At 38.1% G+C, this 18,016-nt stretch overlaps 1 protein-coding gene and 1 long non-coding RNA gene across 2 annotated transcripts in view; one reads left to right on the top strand and one right to left on the bottom strand.

Annotated features, from left to right (window-relative positions):
- Positions 1-259: 259 nt before the first annotated feature.
- Positions 260-18,016, top strand: part of C11H13orf42 (chromosome 11 C13orf42 homolog) — a 28,087-nt gene continuing 10,330 nt past the window's right edge. The window contains 1 exon segment of the mRNA XM_028526847.2: positions 260-819. Within this exon segment, the coding sequence (XP_028382648.2) occupies positions 403-819 (417 nt within the window). The 5' untranslated portion in view covers positions 260-402.
- LOC118497359 lies at positions 8,964-17,650 on the bottom strand. The gene is made up of 3 exons (XR_004899884.1): positions 17,640-17,650; positions 12,080-12,087; positions 8,964-9,117 (listed from the first exon to the last, which is right to left on the bottom strand). It is a non-coding gene; the product is annotated as an uncharacterized LOC118497359 (long non-coding RNA).

Raw genomic sequence — 18,016 nt, forward strand, 5'->3', positions numbered from 1 at the left:
AATGAAAAGGAAAGGAAATAGTTGAGTGGGAAAAGAATTGTCTTGCTTTCCCCATCCAGCCAGGGCCTTTAAAAGAATAGCACAGAAGGTATTTGCACCAAATGGTGCTTAGAACTAGCCAGGGTGTTTGCTTTTAAGTTGACAGGACACTCACTGTCTCTTCTCCTCAGGTAGTCTATGGCATCTTGGTTATTGGGTATAAATGTACCCCTCCCCACATATAAGAGATGTCCTTGTTTTTGCCTGACTGAGCCCACACTTGCTATTGGGATTCCAGAGATCAGCGCCCTCCTGGAAGGCAGATGGCCTCTGCAGCCTGCATGTTGGCTCCTCCACCCCCAGCTAGATCAAGTGGCACAGTGCAGGCAGCTGGAAGGTACTCTCAGAGAGAAATCGAGCACCATGTTCAGAAAGCTCCACTCCATCTTTAACTCCAGCCAGCAAAGGAAAGCAGAGGTGGCTGAGGGTTCCTACTACAGTGGAGCCGGCCCCACAGTGCAGCTGATCCACAGCAGCTCCATGTATGTGGTGGGGGACTACGGGGAGAAATTCAGTGAGTCCTTAAATAAATACAAAAGCACCAGCAGCATGGACACAAGCCTGTACTACCTGCAGCAGGAGGGAGACCGGGTATGGATGTTTTCACGCACTCAGGACTGCCTGCAATACCTACAGGAGCTTCTGGCCCTGCGGAAAAAGTACCTGAGCAGCCTCAATGACCTGAAGCCCAAGCCCACCCAGGGTTTCTCCATCACCTCTTCCAAATCATCCAAGGGAGAAAAAAAGGCCCGAGGCCAGTCCACCACCAAAGAAATAAAGGTAAGTTCCACGGAGAAGCACAATTGAGATGGGAGTTGTTCCAAGAGCCTTTGATGCCTCATTGAAACCTAGCTCATCCCTGAACAGCTTAGTTAATGTGCACGTTCTAAGCAATGGCTCAGTTGTCCTCACTCTCCATTGCCATCTTTCAGCCTGGGAAGAGTGATTAGTCCCATGCTGATTTTCTAGGTTGAAGCAATGAAAAGCCAGGTTCATGATCCCAGAGAAGCCTGGGGGGAGAGGGAGGGCTACAGTATCAGGCAGCACTGTTGTTGTACGGTGCATCTATTTCAATTTAATGCCCATTTCATGGATGCAATCATGCTTGTTTGATGTTTGGGTGACAGCAAAATCATTTCTCAACAAATTATTGCTGTTATTTTTTATAATTGCAATCACATCTAAAAATCCCAGTAAAAGTGAAATCTTCATGTGAACAAGATGTTTTCAAATATCTGGCTGCTTAGCCCCATGTGAATCAAATAACTGGAGGTTTTGCTCCATCAGGACCCTGAACCCTGACATTTTGGAGACTTAGGCACAGCCACAGAGAGTTTATACCTTGAAAGAGATTGCACAACAGATTTGCTGGCATTGGAAGCTTCAAGCCAAGAGAGACTTAACAGGAAATTAGCGAAGTAAATAACTTGAATTTATCTGATCATTTTTACCCATTGCAGTGTTTGTGTACAGTACCTTTCTTTGAGCATTTTAATGATATCGGAAAAGAAGTGGGGAATGGCTCCCTCTGTATCACAGAATCGCAAGCCGAGGCCCAGTGACCTGATTCAGACAGCACCCCTAATTCAGTCATTTACTCATTTCTATATTTACTCAATATTTTTAATGCCTGAGGTTAGGTTTTTTTTTTAATATATTTCCATCAACCATTTTCCTGATGACAGGACTCTAAAGTGTTCAAAGAAGGGCTGTCTCTCTCACATTCTGGCTGTCTTCCCAGAGGGTTCCTCGGGCCATGCAAGCCCAATTAACTTTGAATGACTGACTGACCTATTATCAAATCTCCAGGGCTTGGCCTCATCCAACTCATTTCAATTCTTGTCATTCCCTCCCAAGTGAGGGCAGTTTAAGTAATCAATTTACCTCCAAAAGTGTGTCATGTTGGGGCCTATACAAAGGGTCCTACTCTTAGGTACCAGTACTGACCCTGGTACCTAACTGTAGATTTGTGAGTCAGTCACCCCTCTTTTGGGTCCACTTCTGATAATGAGGAGGCAGCAGTGGCTTCTGGACTCCCTTCCAGCTTGAGTTTCCTGGGTTCCAGGCTCTGGTTAGATTCCCTCTAAGCACTACATTTTCTTGAAAAAAAAAAAAAATGGAGTCTGGCTGAGTAGGAATGGCTGTGAGGAGGGTTACAGACACAATGCAGTGTAAGAGTTTCTTCTCACCATTGTATAACTGGGAAAGAGTTTCCAAAGGACTTCAAAGTCAGTCAGAACAAGATCCACATTTTAACTCTTTATTTATAAACAAAAACTTTGTGCCTTTGTCAAATTAAGTTTACTTCTCTGGTCTTTTATTTTTGTATCATATAAATGGAAATAAGAATCTACCTTGTGAGAAGAAAGCAAGATCCTGCCTGTGGTAGGACCTGGTACATACTAGGTAGTCCAGTGTTTACTGACAGTGAAATGTAAGGTACAGCCTTTAGACAAGAATCTCTCCTTCATCACTTCAAAAGAAAGAGCTGTATGCTGAATGTAGCCTGAGAAACATTGGGCACAGGCTCTATATCTTCAAAAGGACAGGCTGGCAAGGTGACTTGTGCCTGCCTGACTGTCTGAGCACAGAAGGGGCAGGGAAACAGGAGAGTTCCTTCCTTCTGGAATGTTATCACCTTTCTGCATTGGTAGAAAATGATGTTTAGTGCTAACAATATTTTTTTTTCTTGACTACTCTTATATGCTGAATTGTGTCTCCCCAAAATCAAATGTTTAAGTTCTAACATCCACTACCTCAGAAGGTATCCTTATTTGGAAAAAGGGTGATTAGAGATGTATTTAGAGAGTTAGGATGATTGCAAATTATAAGTGTTTGCCCCTAATCCAACATCACTGGTGGCCTTATAAAAGGGGACACTAGGACCCACGCACATTCACAAGGGAAAATGCCATGTGAAGATTGTATTTATGCTGCCACAAGCCAAGGAACTACCATAAGCTGGAGAGGGGCCTGGAACATCCTTCCCTAGTACTGTCAAAGGCAGTATGGTCCTGCTGACACTCTGATCTTTGATCTGACTTCTGACCTTGAGAACTGTGACAGAATAAATTTCTGTTGGTCTAAGCTGCCAAGTTTGTGGTATTTTGAAATAGCAGCTCTAGGAAATGAATACACCCCTCTGTAGAATCAGCTTTGGTTCTTCTCAAACATTAGTCTAAACACATCTTTATTCTACCATTTGTCACATCCTATTGTGGTTGTTAGCATGTGCATCTCCCTTGGTGGACTGCAGTGAGCTTGGTGAGTTTGATGGAGCTGAAACAGTATCTTTATCATTTTCTGATCCCCAAAGCATAACAATGACTATGGTCACTTATGAATGCTTTATAAATGTAAAAGTCTGCTGTTTTTTATGCTGTAGAGCATGGGAGAGCTGGCCTTCATGTAGAGAGTGAACAATGTTCCCTGTAGTTCTGGACACTGTGGCAAGCCCTCTCTCCCTCCCCACAAGTACCAGCTACAGAACCCAAGTTTCCCTGTTTCTTTTTGGTGGAAAAGATGATGACTTTGAAACTGTTTAAAAGTGGTGAAGGGTGGAAGAGGGCAAATGGGGGATAAAGTGTAATGGAGGAAGATTTAGGGTGGTAAACACACAATACAGCATACAGATGATATATTGTATAATTGTATACCTGAAAACTATATAATTTTATTAACCAATGTCATCCCAATAATTCAATAAAAAGTAAGTTAAAACAAATTAAAAATAAACTTTTGGTTAAAACTCTCAGCAAGAAATAGATTTTATATATTAACCCAGTTTACAGAAATATATAACCAAAACAGAAGTTCTCTCTTTGGTACTCTAATATTTTTCAAAAAATATTCTGTTTTTTGTTTTAGTTGTTATACCTTACAGCTTTAAGGCCTTAAATTTATATATGTATGTATGTATGTATGTATGTATTTATATTGTTGTTCAAATACAGTTGTCTCCATGTTTGGTCATGACACACTAAATTGATCTCATAAACCACTACTAGTTCAAGACCCATAGTTTCTCATACCCTCAAGTAAGGCATTAGAATAGGTCCAAATGAAACGTTAATATGTACTAAGGCATGATGCACTAGGGTGACAAATGGTATGTTACCCTAGCATTCCAGAGATGCTGATAACCTGGAAGAGCACCTACATGGGATCATGGAAAGAGGAAGTGAAGTGAGCCTGGGTTGGATGTGAGAAGACCCCTGGGCCCTGTATGGTGGGTCCTGGCCAAGCCCTGTGACAATTTGCTCCTCCATCAGAATAATGGGTTATTATAAAAACAAATAAAAACAAGCTTTTTGTAACATTTTAAAATCAAAACAAACAAAAATTTCATATTTGAAGAGGTTTTTATTTGTCAGTGTTGGACATGAGCTATAATTTGGGACTCATTGTTTGGATGACCAAATGTTATAATTTCTGACACAGTAAAAAATTCATGTGGAAGAAAGATGGTATATTTGAAATGATCCTGTCCTAGAACATATAGTTTCTGAACCTATAGGGAAAAGTAACCTGACTCCCTTGCCCTGAGCACCTGGGGTGTTTCTTCCATCAGAAAGGAATGGTGGGTCTCTTTCACACTTATCTCCTCCCGCCCCTGAGCTGCAGCCCAGGCACAACTAGGAACAATCAATAGTTATTCCTGACTTCTAATCATTTTCCAGACCAATGTATTGAGTATTAACCCCACACTAGAGATTAAAAAAAAGCTGGGGCTCAAAAGTATTAAGTGATGTATGTAAGGCTATGCACCTGATGAAGAGAGAATCAGTCTCTATCACACCAGAACTCATACTCTTGTTCATGGTACCTTTCAATTGGAAAATATATTCTGAGCTTGTATAATATATCAGATGTGGTAGTGTGCAACTCAGGCTGCTCTATCCTGCATATCTGGGCCAGGGAGATTCATCCTACCCTGCATGGATTCTGTGCTTGGGTTAAGCTCCCACATGAGGTTGTGTGGCTTGGGCTCTCCTTGTCCAAAACAAACCTGAACCAGAAGCATGACTGGAAGACTCTCTCCTCTCCACAGTTCTTGAGTAAAAATTCTCTATGTCTTGACACTTTCTCTTCACATGGCTAACTCAGATTCCACTTTTACTCTTGGTATCCTTAGAATTTAAATATTGAGTTTCTACTACCTACTTTTGCATTAGGAAGAAAGCTAGGTAATGAATGGTGTGAGCACTGCTGCAATAGAAACTTGATAATGAGTGGGTATTGTGTCCTCAAATCATTTCAACAGAAATATTTTTTATACTTCCCAATTCATTCTACAGAATATCTGAGTGAATCATACACTAGCAGAATAAGGTAGCAACAGATGTTGGAAAACAAGAGAAAAACCATCAACAGAAAATTAAAAGAATATGCAGGTCATGCCACTAATTCAGCTGCTATAGATGAGTTTAGATTTGGCTCTGCACTTTCTGGAAGCTATAATAAAAATAGAGCTGGGCTTGTTTCAACATTTTGATCTGATACAAAGAATCATAACCATTGCTTAAGGAAAGTAATATTTTCCCCAGTTTTAAAATTTAAAATTTATATTATGAAACTTGACACAGGGAACCATGCATTATGTGGCTGGTAATTTCCTTAATAATATTTTAATAACAATACATCATTAATTCATTCTTTGTTCACTAACATATTTATTGAGTATATACTATGTGTCAGGGACTATTCTAGATAATGATAAGCAAGTTAAAGTTGTTGTCCTCATGGGTGATCATTCTTCTGGGAGAGCAAGGCAGTGCACCAGAACACAGGTTTCTGGTGGCATTATCTTAGAATTCCTGCTGTGACAACCAGGATGCAGCATTACACTGGGTCTTAGTGAGGGCCTAAGGAATGGCATGTAGTAGCTTCTATGAGTGAATTCAGATGTCAGAGGCATAGATAGACCTTACGCTCTTCCAAGATCTTTGTCAAAATCCTCTGAATATGTAGCTCATCCTTTGAGAGTAAAAAGCCTATAAAAAGTAAAAAGAAATACTTCCTGCAATTCCTCCTCACTCCATCCTAGCATCTCAAAAAGATGTAACTGGGACTTGACTGGCCTTGGCCTCAGTGTGTTTTTCCATCATCTTCTTCTTTCCATAGTAATTTCTTCACACTACTGGGAGGCGTTGTGGGCTATCTCACTGTTCTCTTTTCATTCCTCCTCATGAACATCACTTCTCTCAGCTGGGCTTTCTTTACTCTTTTAAATAACATGTTTAATTCACATGTGATAAAACTTACCCTTTGAAGTGTATAATTGAGTGGACTTTAGTATATTCAGAATTATGCAACCATCATCACTATCTAATTTCAGATATTTTCACCCATCTTAGCTTATTTTTGTTGTTGCAGTAAAGTAAATATAATATAAAGTTCACCACTTTAAAGATAGCACTTCATAGTTCCTCGAATGAATACTGTTTGGTGTCTCCAGATTATGGGTAATTAAGTTCACCACAGTTTATGAATTCTTAAGAAATTAAGTATTGGGAAATCTGGACACCCAAATGCAAAAAATGAAACTTGATCATCAAGTTACAACATACACAAAAATAAATTCAAAGTGGAGGAAAGACTTAAATATAAGTTATGACAGCATGAAAGTCCTATAGGAGAACATAGGCAGGAAAATCTCAGATATTCCATGCAGTAGTATTTTCACCAATGTGTCCCCTAGGGCTAGGTACATACATAAAGGAAAGAATAAACAAATGGGGTCTCATCAAAATAAAGAGCTTCTGCACGGCTAAAGAAAATGGTATTAAAATAAAAAGAGAACCAACCACATGGGAAAACTTATTTGCAAATGATACCTTCAACAAGGGTTTGATCTCCGAAATATATAAAAAACTCACATAACTCCACTCTAGGAAGGAAAACAACCCAATTAAAAAAAAATGAGCAAAGGACCTCAGCAAACACTTCTCCAAGGAGGACATACAGAGGTCCCAGAGACATATGAAAAGATGCTAAGCATCACTAGCCATCAGAGAGATGCAGATTAAAACTGCAATGAGATACCACTTCACACCAGTGAGAATAACCATCATAAATAAGCCAACAAACAAATGTTGGAGAGGTTGTGGAGGAAAGGAAACCCTAGTGCACTGTTGGTGAGAATGCAGACTGGTACACCCTGTGAGGAAAACAACGTGGCACTTCATCAGAAAACTAAAAATGGAACTACCTTTTGACCCAGCAATACCACTATTGGGATTATACTCTAAGTATCCTGAAACACCAATTCAAAAGAACCTGAACACCTCAATGATCACAGCAGCACAATTTGATCTGAGACAAAGAACCATAACCATTGCTTAAGGAAAGTGATACTTTCCAAATGTTGGAAGCAACCTAAGTGCAGATTGCTAAATGAATGGATCAAAAAACTATGGTACCTTTACACAATGGAGTACTACACAGTGGAAAGAAAGAAAGAGCTTCTTCCCTTCACAACAGCATAGGTAGAACTGGAAAGCATTATGCTAAGTGAAATAAGCCAGGCAGTGAAAGAGCAATAGCATATGATCTTACCTATAATTGGAACCTAATCAACAAAACAACAAGCAAGTAAAATACAACCAGAGACATTGAAATTAAGAACAAACTAACAGTAACTAGAGAGGAGGGGGGAGAGGAATAATAGAGTATAAAAGGGGAAGGGCGATCAAGGAACATGTATAAAGGACACATAGACAAAGCTAAAATGGATAGGTTAGAAGGTGGGAGGTGGAGGGGTGGGAGTGGGGGATGTGGTGGGGTGAAAATGGAGACAACTTTACTTGAACAAGAGTTTTTTTAAAAAGAAATTTTTTAAAAAAGAAACACTTTTTAAAAAGTGTTTTTCTTTGAATAATTTTATGTAAATTTTTAAAGAAAAGTATGTCTTTTCAAATTGTTAATTGGCAGCTAATAACCAGTTCTTCATACTAGCCTTTTGTGAACTTTTCCAAATTACCACTTATGTAATCCAAAAGTAATTCACTCAAAAAACTATTAGACCCTAATTAATATATTTTAGAACTTTATGCAAATATATATGTATTTAGAACTTTATGTAATATATTAGTAGTACACTAGAAAATAAGTTTCTTAAGAGGTCATGGAAGCTCTAAAAATACTTCATTTAGAAATTAAGAGAATATTTTCAGTAAAGGTTTGACAAGTTTTAATTTTTTTAAATATAACCTTAAGGACACTTAAAATAATCTTAAGGACACTTAAAACTTAAATATAAAATAATCTTTAAGAACACTTAAAACATTTTTAAATCATTTTAAAGTATACGCTTCAGTGGCATTAAGTACATGCACAATCTAGTGTAACTCACTACTATTTCCAGAACTTTTTCATTAGCCCAAACAGAAAATTTGTATCTATTAAACAATAACTCCCCACTTCTTTTGCCTCATCCCTGGTAACTTCTATTCTTCTTTTTGGATCTATGAATTTGCCTGTTCTAGGAACCTCATATAAATGGAACCATACTATATTTGTCCTTACATGATTGGCTTTTTTCACTTAGCATAAAATTTTCAAGGTTCATCCATGTTGTAGCATGTGTAAGAACTGCCTTTGTGCGGCTGATCACTTGGGGTATTTATGAAAGGTGAAGAGGAAATGTTTCAAATTATGCTCTGACTGAGAACAAATACTCATTGACATTTGGGGTCCTTAATCAGGATAGTTCCACATAGAAAGGCAGGTGAACTGGTAAACAGGTAGCATCCTACCAAGAGAACCAGGCTACGTAAGAGATGATCCCCAGGGAGGTTGGCCATAGAACAAGAGCTGGTCTAGTGAAAATTCACTTTTAGAAAATCTTTATATACAAATAACTGTGTAAGAAGGGAAAAAAACAACTAAAAACAACACGACCACCAATACAGTAGCCCCTGATGGCAGGCCAGGTCAGGGTGCAGATCTCGTGAAAACAAGAACTGCTCACATTCCCAGAACCACGATCCCCCAGGAGAAATCCTGTCCTCATCAACTTGCTGGGTGGCAGAGCCCAGAGGAATTACTCAAATGGTGAAAATCTCAAAGCATGGTCACCTAGAGGGAAATGAAGAGACAGATATGATGACTTGAGCATGATAATTATTTTCTTGTAGTAACAGTAAAGAAAACAACCTTAAATAGTAATGGTTGCATTAGCTCTGACTTCAACAGGTAGATGTGTATGTACTTACCAACCATAGCATTTGTTGGCCAAGGTGGAAAACACAATGTATGCTTGCCACTTGTCTGTAAAATAATATTCTCTAAAGCACTCACCTTTACTGATTACAGATACATGTATGTGGTATTTAAAATTATAAAACAGAGCAAACATTTGAGGGCTTACTGTGGACCAGACATTCTATTCTAGGTACTTCATCCGGTTTATTTCTCTTAAAACCAGGTACCTTGTCTCCAGAGGGCTTGCTTTTAATTTAGCTCCAGTTTTGTAATGTAAAGTTGGATTTTTAATTCCATAATCACACAGAACAGTTCTTTCAATACTATAAATTCTATTTCTTCTCTGTGAACTTCTACCTCTCTGATTCATCATTCACCTTCTGCCTCCCAATTCACCTTCTGCCTCCCAATTCACCTTCTGGTTTTATCTGCTTTCCAGTACACTCTGGACCCCTAGTCATTTCAATTATGCCCCAGACTCCTGCCCAGGCTTCTCCTGCTGAAATCAAATGAGGTGGTCGCCTGCACCAGCAATCTGTTACTACTACTGCTTCCCAGCAGTGAAACATGACTGCTGATTTAATCCAAGAAAACTCATTCTGCCTGTTAAGTGGGCCTTCACTACTGCTCAGCAATCCTTTCACAACACGCTGCAGCATCCACAACAGCTGCTCTAAACTTCTTCCAGGATTAAACTCCCAAATGCTCCCATCTATCCCTTTGTTAACTATCTTACCATGGTTTTATCTAAAGTCCACCCAAAGTAGGATTGCCAGATAAAATACAGGATGCCCAACTAAATGTGTATTTTAAATAAGTAAGGAATCATATTTTAATATAAGCATGTCCCAAATTACTGCATTACAGAAATATTTAAATGACATTTAAAATAATAGATAGCAAACTATATACTGGGAGCCCACCAAATATTGTACAGAGCATACTTAATACTAAAAACTTATTCACTGTTTACCCAAAATTCCAATTTTACTGGGCATCTTGTATTTTAATCTGCTAAATCTAATTCAGTCAAATTCCCTTCTCTCCACTTTCAGAAGTGTCCTTTCTTTTCAAAGGTTACCTCTCTGACCTACAGTAATGATCTTTCTCTTTACCTCATTTTCTTCTTCATTCTACACATTCCTTCCCTTTTACTTTCAACCATCAGGTCATCCTTACTATGATTTAATGGTCCCAATTCTTCACCCTTCCATGAACCCATGCCTTTTGACATTTCTCTAAGGAGGTGAATTCTATTTCCCTATCCCTTGAATCTGGGCTTGGCCATATAAACTGCTCTGACCAACAGAATGAGGCAGAAGTGCCAGTGTGTCTGTCTGGAGTCTAGTTCTGTTTGTCTTCTTAAAACTGTTTTTCTATCTCTGTGACAAAGGTATGCCCACACAAGCCATATAGCCCTGGGAGGAGGATGATAGGTAAATAAAACAGAGCCCAGCCTAGTAGGTTTGCAGATGCACGAGCAAGGCCAGCTGACATCAGTCAACTCTCAGACATGTTAATGATAATAATTACTCTTTTAAGCCACTGTGTTTCAGAGTGTTTGTTATGCACCAAAAACTAAATAAAATATCTGAAAGTTGTTTTAAAACTAAATAAAACACCTGAAAAACCTCTTCTTGGCCTTTCTACCCCAACTTCCTCTCTTGCACTTCCAACCAGCTGCAGAAGATGGCCTTGTTTTTTGGCCTCTGCTCTCTGCTACCTATTCTTGTTATCTAAACCACTTATCTCCTAAATGACATCCCAAACCTCCCAATGGTCAATCGTTTGTCTTTAGCTCCGTCCTCATCCATCTTGGCCTCTGTACATCACTTGATACTGTAGAATCACCTGGCACTTCAGTTTAATCCCCCCCCCCCCGCCCACTATACTGCACTCACCTCAATTTCTCTGTTTTGTCTTTTTAAGAGGCTCACCTTCTCTCTTCTGCTCTTCTGGGAGTTTATTCATTCTCCTAACACCAACTATCATACATTTGACTCACACATCTTTATCTCCACTCCCGATCTCCCTTCTAAGCTCTAGTTCAGTTGGTTTTCAAACTATGGCATGCGTTAGAATTACTCAGAGGGCTTATTAATATTCAGGTTGCTAGGGCCCCACTTCTCAAGTTTCATATTCAGTAAATCTGGGGTGAAGCCTGAGATTTTACATTTCTAAGGAGTTCTCAGTTGATGCTGATGCATCACTTTAAAAACCACTATCCTAGTTTCATATTTCCATCTACCAGTCTCCACCTAGTTATCCACAGATGACTCAAACATCACATACAGGGCCAGTCAGGGATTTTTGGTTGTAAGTCCTAGGAACCAATTTGGGCTAACTATAGCAAAAACAAGATTTTATGAGTGAGCTCACAGAATCTATGTGAAAGCTACTGAACTATGCTCCAAATAACAAAGTAGGCACATTACCTCTAAGTCTGACAAGGTAAGCAGAGTTTCTTTTGTGTTTTTGAGTCCCTATGTTCAAGATTCAGTTCTAAACAAGTGTCCCTTACCCACAGTTGTGCCAGAGCTCCTGGTTCAGGTCCTCAGAATCAAGCAGGTGGATTATTAAAATAACCTCTTAACTGATTTTCTTGCCCTAAGCTAACCTCCAATTCTTTCTCCACATCATCTTCAGTTATCTCTTTAAAGCACAAGCCACCTTCTTCTTTGCCTTGTCTGGTGTTGTGTTCCTGTCTTATCTTGTTTTAAGTAAAAATAAATTGCTTATAAATACAAGTGGTTGGGATACTTTTGCTTTAGCAGACTCATAAAATGGGAAAGTAGTTTTAGAAGGTGGGGAATACTCTATATTGTTATGAGGGAACCTTAGTAACTGGGAAAGGGTCAGAGTGGTCCCAAAATTTTGCATAGAAACCTCTCTAGGAGCCTTTAAGAGATCAACACCTCACTGGACTAAAAGTCCCTCAATGACAAGGACAACCTAGTCCTCATTTTATCACCAGTTCCTAGTTCATAGTAGGCACCTAAGGAAATGAAGAATGTCTTCATCTCCAGGCCCTCCCTACTTTATATTACAGGCATACTGCAGAGATATTGAGGGTTGGGATCCAGACCACCACAATGAGATGAGTATCACGGTAAAGCAAGCATTAACCTTTTTGCTGGTGGAGGGTCCAGCCTTCAATTTTTTTTTTAATTGAAGAAAAAAGCAACATCTGTGAAGCTCAATGAAGTGAAGCCCAATAAAACAAGATATACTTGTACTGTATTGTCTCTTACTTGATTTCCTTGTCTGCAGTCTCTGCCTGCCTACCTCCTATCAGACCTTCCTGTATGCCACTACTAAATCAAGCCAACTGTCACATTCTGCTCAAAACTTTCTGACTCCATTGTACATGTTTGCCAACTCTCAACTCCGAAGTGTTCAAAGCCTTCCATAACCTGGTTCCAACCATTTTCCTAGGTTTTCTTCCACTCCTTATATTGTCAACCAATCTGGATGAATATTTCTTTAACATAACTTACTTTTTCTGCTCTTGTTAGTTCAGTTCCACTTTTTGTAATGTCTTTCTTCCATGGAGTACATCCTACCCTACATTCAAAGGCCTGGACACTTTTTGAGGCCAGGTTTACCAGTCACTTACCACAGCCAGAAGAAACTTTATTAATTCTCCTGTTGATCATTTGGTTCTGAGCAGCTTGGATTCCTGATTTGCCTGCCTGGATGAACTAGCTACAAACTGTATACCTCTCCCTGCACCCACCCCATCCTCTGTCCCAACTAAAGAAATTCACCTGCTACAAGAATGATTTAAAAGAAGCCAATGGAATTCTGGAGAATGCCTGCCAAAAGTGATTGAGAGTAGTTTTGTTCTGACAATAGCTTTCAGAATCAATTTTCTATAGTGGTCATTCATCCTGTTTCATGAAGTAAGACCATGTCAACAACTAATAGAAGATTCTTTCTCCTCTATGGCAGAAGGGTCTAAATTCTAGTCATCTTCCCTGACTAGTGTGACTCAGTGGATTGAATGACCACTTGCAAAGCAAGGGATTCTCAGTCAGGGCATATGCCTGGGTTGTGGGCCAGGTCCCCAGCAGGGGGTGTGTGAGAGGAAACCACATATTGATGTTTTTATCCCTCTCTTTCCCCCCTCCCTTGCCTCTAAAAATGAAAAAATAAAAAATCTAAATAAATAAATGATTAAAAAATAAATTCTAGTAATCTAAAATGATTCCAATGATTACAATTATATCCATGCTGTTGCAAAGGGAAAGGGCTCCTTCTTACTTTCTGCTGTGTAGTATTCCATTGTGTAAATGTACCACAGTTGTTTTTTTCTGATCCACTCATTTACTGATGGGCACTTAGGTTGCATCCAGCACTTGCCTATTGTAAATGGTACTGCTGTGAACATTGAGATGCAATGGCTCTTTTGAATTGGTGTTTCTGGATTCTTAGGGTATAATCCCAGCAGTGGGAAGGTCAAAAGGCAGTTCCATTTTTAGTTTTAGGAAGAAATTCTATACTGTTTTCTACAGAGGGTGCACCAGTCTCCATTCCCACCAACAGTGCAGTAGGGTTTCCTTCTTTCCACAACCTCGCCAGTACTTGTTGTTTATTGATTTGTTTATGATGGTCATTCTGAGCAGTATGAAGTGGTATCTCATTGTGGTTTTAATTTGCATCTCTGTGATAGCTACTGATGCTAAGCATCTTTTCATATGTCTGGGCCTCCTGTATGTCCTCCTTGGAGAAGTGTCTGTTCAGGTCTTTTGCCCATTTTTTTCTTTGGGTTGTTTGTCTTCCTGGAGTGGAGTCATGGGAGTTCTTTTATATACTTTGGATATCAAATGCTCATATGAGGTATCATTGGCAAATATATTTTCCCATATGTTTGGTTCCCTTTTCATTTTGTGGATGTTTTCTTTAGCCTTGCATAAGCTTTTTCATTATGCTAAGTGAAATAAACCAAGCAATGAAAGACAAATACTATATGTTTTCTCCTATAAGTAAAACCTAATCAACAAACAAATGAGCAAGCAACATATACTAGAGACATTGAAATAAAGAATCTATTGGCAGTAACTAGAAGGGAGAAGAAGGGCAATAATGAGGGAAAGAAGGGGAAGTGTCATCAAGGAACATGTGTAAAGGACCCATGGACAAAGCCAAAGGTGGGAAGGATTGAATGAGGAAGGGGTATGAGGTAGGGGAAAGTCATGACAGGAAAATGGAGACAACTGTACTTGAACAACAATAAAAATAAAAATGAAAAATGAAATTATTCCAATTTACCCATATATAAATCACATATGGGAAGGGAAGCAGGTTCTGAATTTGTTTCACATGGATGAGAAATATTTTTTAGATATGTTGGGTAGACTTTCTACAAACATAGTGATGTTTAAATGCAAGTTTTCTGTGACCATCAGTTGCGAGATGGGGGTGGTGGGGTGTCACCATCACATAACCTGTATGTGGTTTGCAGAACTGAGAGGCAGTAAAGTTATTCTATTATGCTTGGCAGAGCTCTCCATAACAGACAATGTAATAATGATTGATAACAGAGCATATAATTTCTGTAGCCCCTCTCAAACTGCTGGATGGGTAGTTATATTTTCCAATCTATCTTCCAGGCATGTGCTGGAAGTAATACTTCCTCCTCCCTTTTTCCTCTCAATCACAGTCTGGCCACCTGGCTAATGTGTTTTTTAGGCAGCAGAGAAATCACTTCCTCAAGAAGCCATTTCTTATATCAAAAATCTACAATAATACATTGGATTTCTCTCCTCCCTCTCTCTGACCCCCATCTTAGTACTCAGTACTTAGCAGATAGCACCGAAATTTTCTGTTCATTTGCTATTTCTGCGACTGGCCATCAGTTCACTGAGTGGGGGAACCATGTCTTTTTTTTTTTCATCTCCAACCTCTGGCAAGGCTCCAGACACATAGTAGATGTTCAATAAAGCAATAATCTGATAAACTCCAACTGTAATTTAAGAAGTAAACTTACCAAATTTAGTGGAGGATCTGGAAAACTAATAGGTTTGTAGTTTTTGGTCAGTCAAAAATTATCATTTTTTTCTAAAGGAGAATACAGTTTGAGTATATTCATATGAAATCAGATTCTAATAATTAAAACATCCAGTGTGTGATGGCTTAGAGCTCACATCAAAAGGACACTTTTTTAGGTAAACATTTTTCAGGTGATTTTAGTTTTGGGAAAAAACAGAAATCACAGGGCGCCAAGTCTTGGCTGTAGCAGAGATGTGTCACCTCAGTGATTTGATGTTTTGCCAAAAAAGCCTGCATGAAATGTGATATGTGAGCGGGCATATTGTTGTGATGAAGCTTCCAGTCACCAGTTGCCCATAGCTGTGGCCTTCTGAATCATCTGAATAGTTTCCACAGAAGAATATTCAAGCTTAAGGCAAAATTTGATGTGGATTCATTGCTTTACTCGCTCAGTCATTTTGAATGCAATAGCCACACAGTACACATGCTCACTCAATGGCATCTACCACCCCCAGTGACTAGCACAGTGAAATTGTCATTGTCCACACATGCACATTCCAGTCCACTCCCCTTGGCTGCCAGGTTACATCGATGTTGCACAAACCACTCTCATCATATTAACAATGGCTGGACTTTTTCAGGACAGACTTTGTCATATTTATACTAGAAAATTACCTATCATTTATTTGAAATTAGAATTTAAATGTTATTCTATAATTTTATTTTCTTAACTTGACAAAACTAATGTATGTGTGTGTGTGTGTGTGTGTGTATATATATAATGTCTAAATTGACTAAATTTGGTTCATACCACGTACCTTTTAAATCTTTTTTCAGTTAATATTGTGTATTGTCAATTCTTTCCCATCTCATTAACTAGTTTTTGCAAGCTCAAGTTTTAATGGCAAAAATGTAACAATCTACAGTCTTTGAACTTTGTTAAAATTATAAATACATACATCTTACTATATTTAGAAATGTGATTAATGGGTCAAGAATTAAAGGTCATACATTTTTAAAGATTCTTCTTCATATTTCAGAAGCATAGCTCTTTATTCTTCTTTCAGAACCATGTTATAATTATACTTTCCTCAATAATGACTTAGAAAGCACTTCTTTTTAATTTTTTTAAATTTTTTCATTTATTTACCTTTAGAAGGGAAGGGAATGAGAGAAGGAGAGAAATATCAATGTATGGCTGCCTTTCATGCATCTCCCACAGGGAACTGGCCCTCAACCCAGGCATGTGCCCTGACTGGGAATCGAACCTGCGACACTTTGGTTTGCAGGCCTGCGCTCAATTCACTGAGCTACACCAGTCAGGGCTAATTTTTAAAAATTACATTTATCGGGGTGACATTAGTTGATAAAATTATATAGGTTTCAAATATACAATTCTGGGTACATCATCTAGAAGTATAAATCATTTGTATACTGTATTGTTGTTAACCACTCAAAGTCAAATCTTCTTCTGTTAATATATATTTGATCCCCTTTACATTTTTTTACTTCCTCCACTTCCCTTCCCCCTGTTTATAAGTTTTTGTTCTTCAGTTTTCCATTTGATATATGTTGCTTAGCATGATATTCTCAAGATTCATCCATTTGTCAAAAATAAGAAAGTCCTTTTTATTGCTCTTTATGAACACCAAGTATTCTCATTAATTTAAAAAGTTTACTGATGTAACAAATAAACTGAAGTATTTTATGTACTTTTATTATTGCTTAAGCAAAGAATGACCCTTTTATTTTATCAAATTTATGTATGTTTCTTATTTAGTGGATTGGCCATTTACATGTTTATAAATTTTCTTTTGGCTTTATTAAAGATTCCTTTATTTGCTTCATTTATGTATATGAAGTATTATTTTTTAATATTTTATTTATTTATTTTTAAAGAGAGGGGAAGGGAGAAAGAGAGGGAGAGGAACATCAATGTGTGGTTGCCTCTTTCTCACCAGTTAGTGGGGGCCTGGCCCACAACCCAGACATGTGCCCTGACTGGGAATCAAACCAGTGACCCTTTGGTTTGCAAGCCAGCACTCAGCTCTACTGAGCTACACCAGCCTTTCTAAAGTAGAATTTCCTGTGATATCTATATTAAGGATATGAATACATTGTCTGCCATGTATGTTAAAATATTTTCACTAAGTTATGAATCTTGAATTTTATTTGACATTATTTGATGTACAAATACTACTGATTTTTAACCAGATATGTCAATTTTTGTCTTTGATAGTTCTTCCATTACTTTCATGCTTAGAATTTGCCATTTTGCCCATTTTAATAGTTCCATTAAAAAGCTATTCTTTTTTCTATCAGTATTTTATTTTGTTATGTAGTGAGAAGTAAGTATTCAAATTGAATTTTTCCAAGTAGCAAAATTTTCCAATACCTTTATTGACAAATCCATCTCTTCTCTCATTGGATTGTGATGTTTCATTTATTAGATGTGAAGATTTTATACTATGTTTCAAATTAATTATAGGACATTAATTACACATTAATTATATTCTATCAGTTTTGCTTCTAACAGTTTGATAAATGTGATAAATAATTTTTCACTCAGTGTTTTGTTAAAGTGAAATGATCCATTAGATGACACTTAAGATGGGGAGCTACCAGGTCTTAGCAAATTAGAATTATGGCAATGATAATAATAATAGTAATAATAACCTTAAGATTATAAAGCTGGGAAAAAAAGACTAAGTCTGTCAACCTGTGAGCCTAGAACCTCTAACACCAAAGACAGATGTGCAAGCTATGCTTCCATAATGACTAA

Source organism: Phyllostomus discolor, chromosome 11 (genome assembly GCF_004126475.2).
Source record: "Phyllostomus discolor isolate MPI-MPIP mPhyDis1 chromosome 11, mPhyDis1.pri.v3, whole genome shotgun sequence".
In the NCBI taxonomy this organism is placed as follows: Eukaryota; Metazoa; Chordata; class Mammalia; order Chiroptera; family Phyllostomidae; genus Phyllostomus; species Phyllostomus discolor.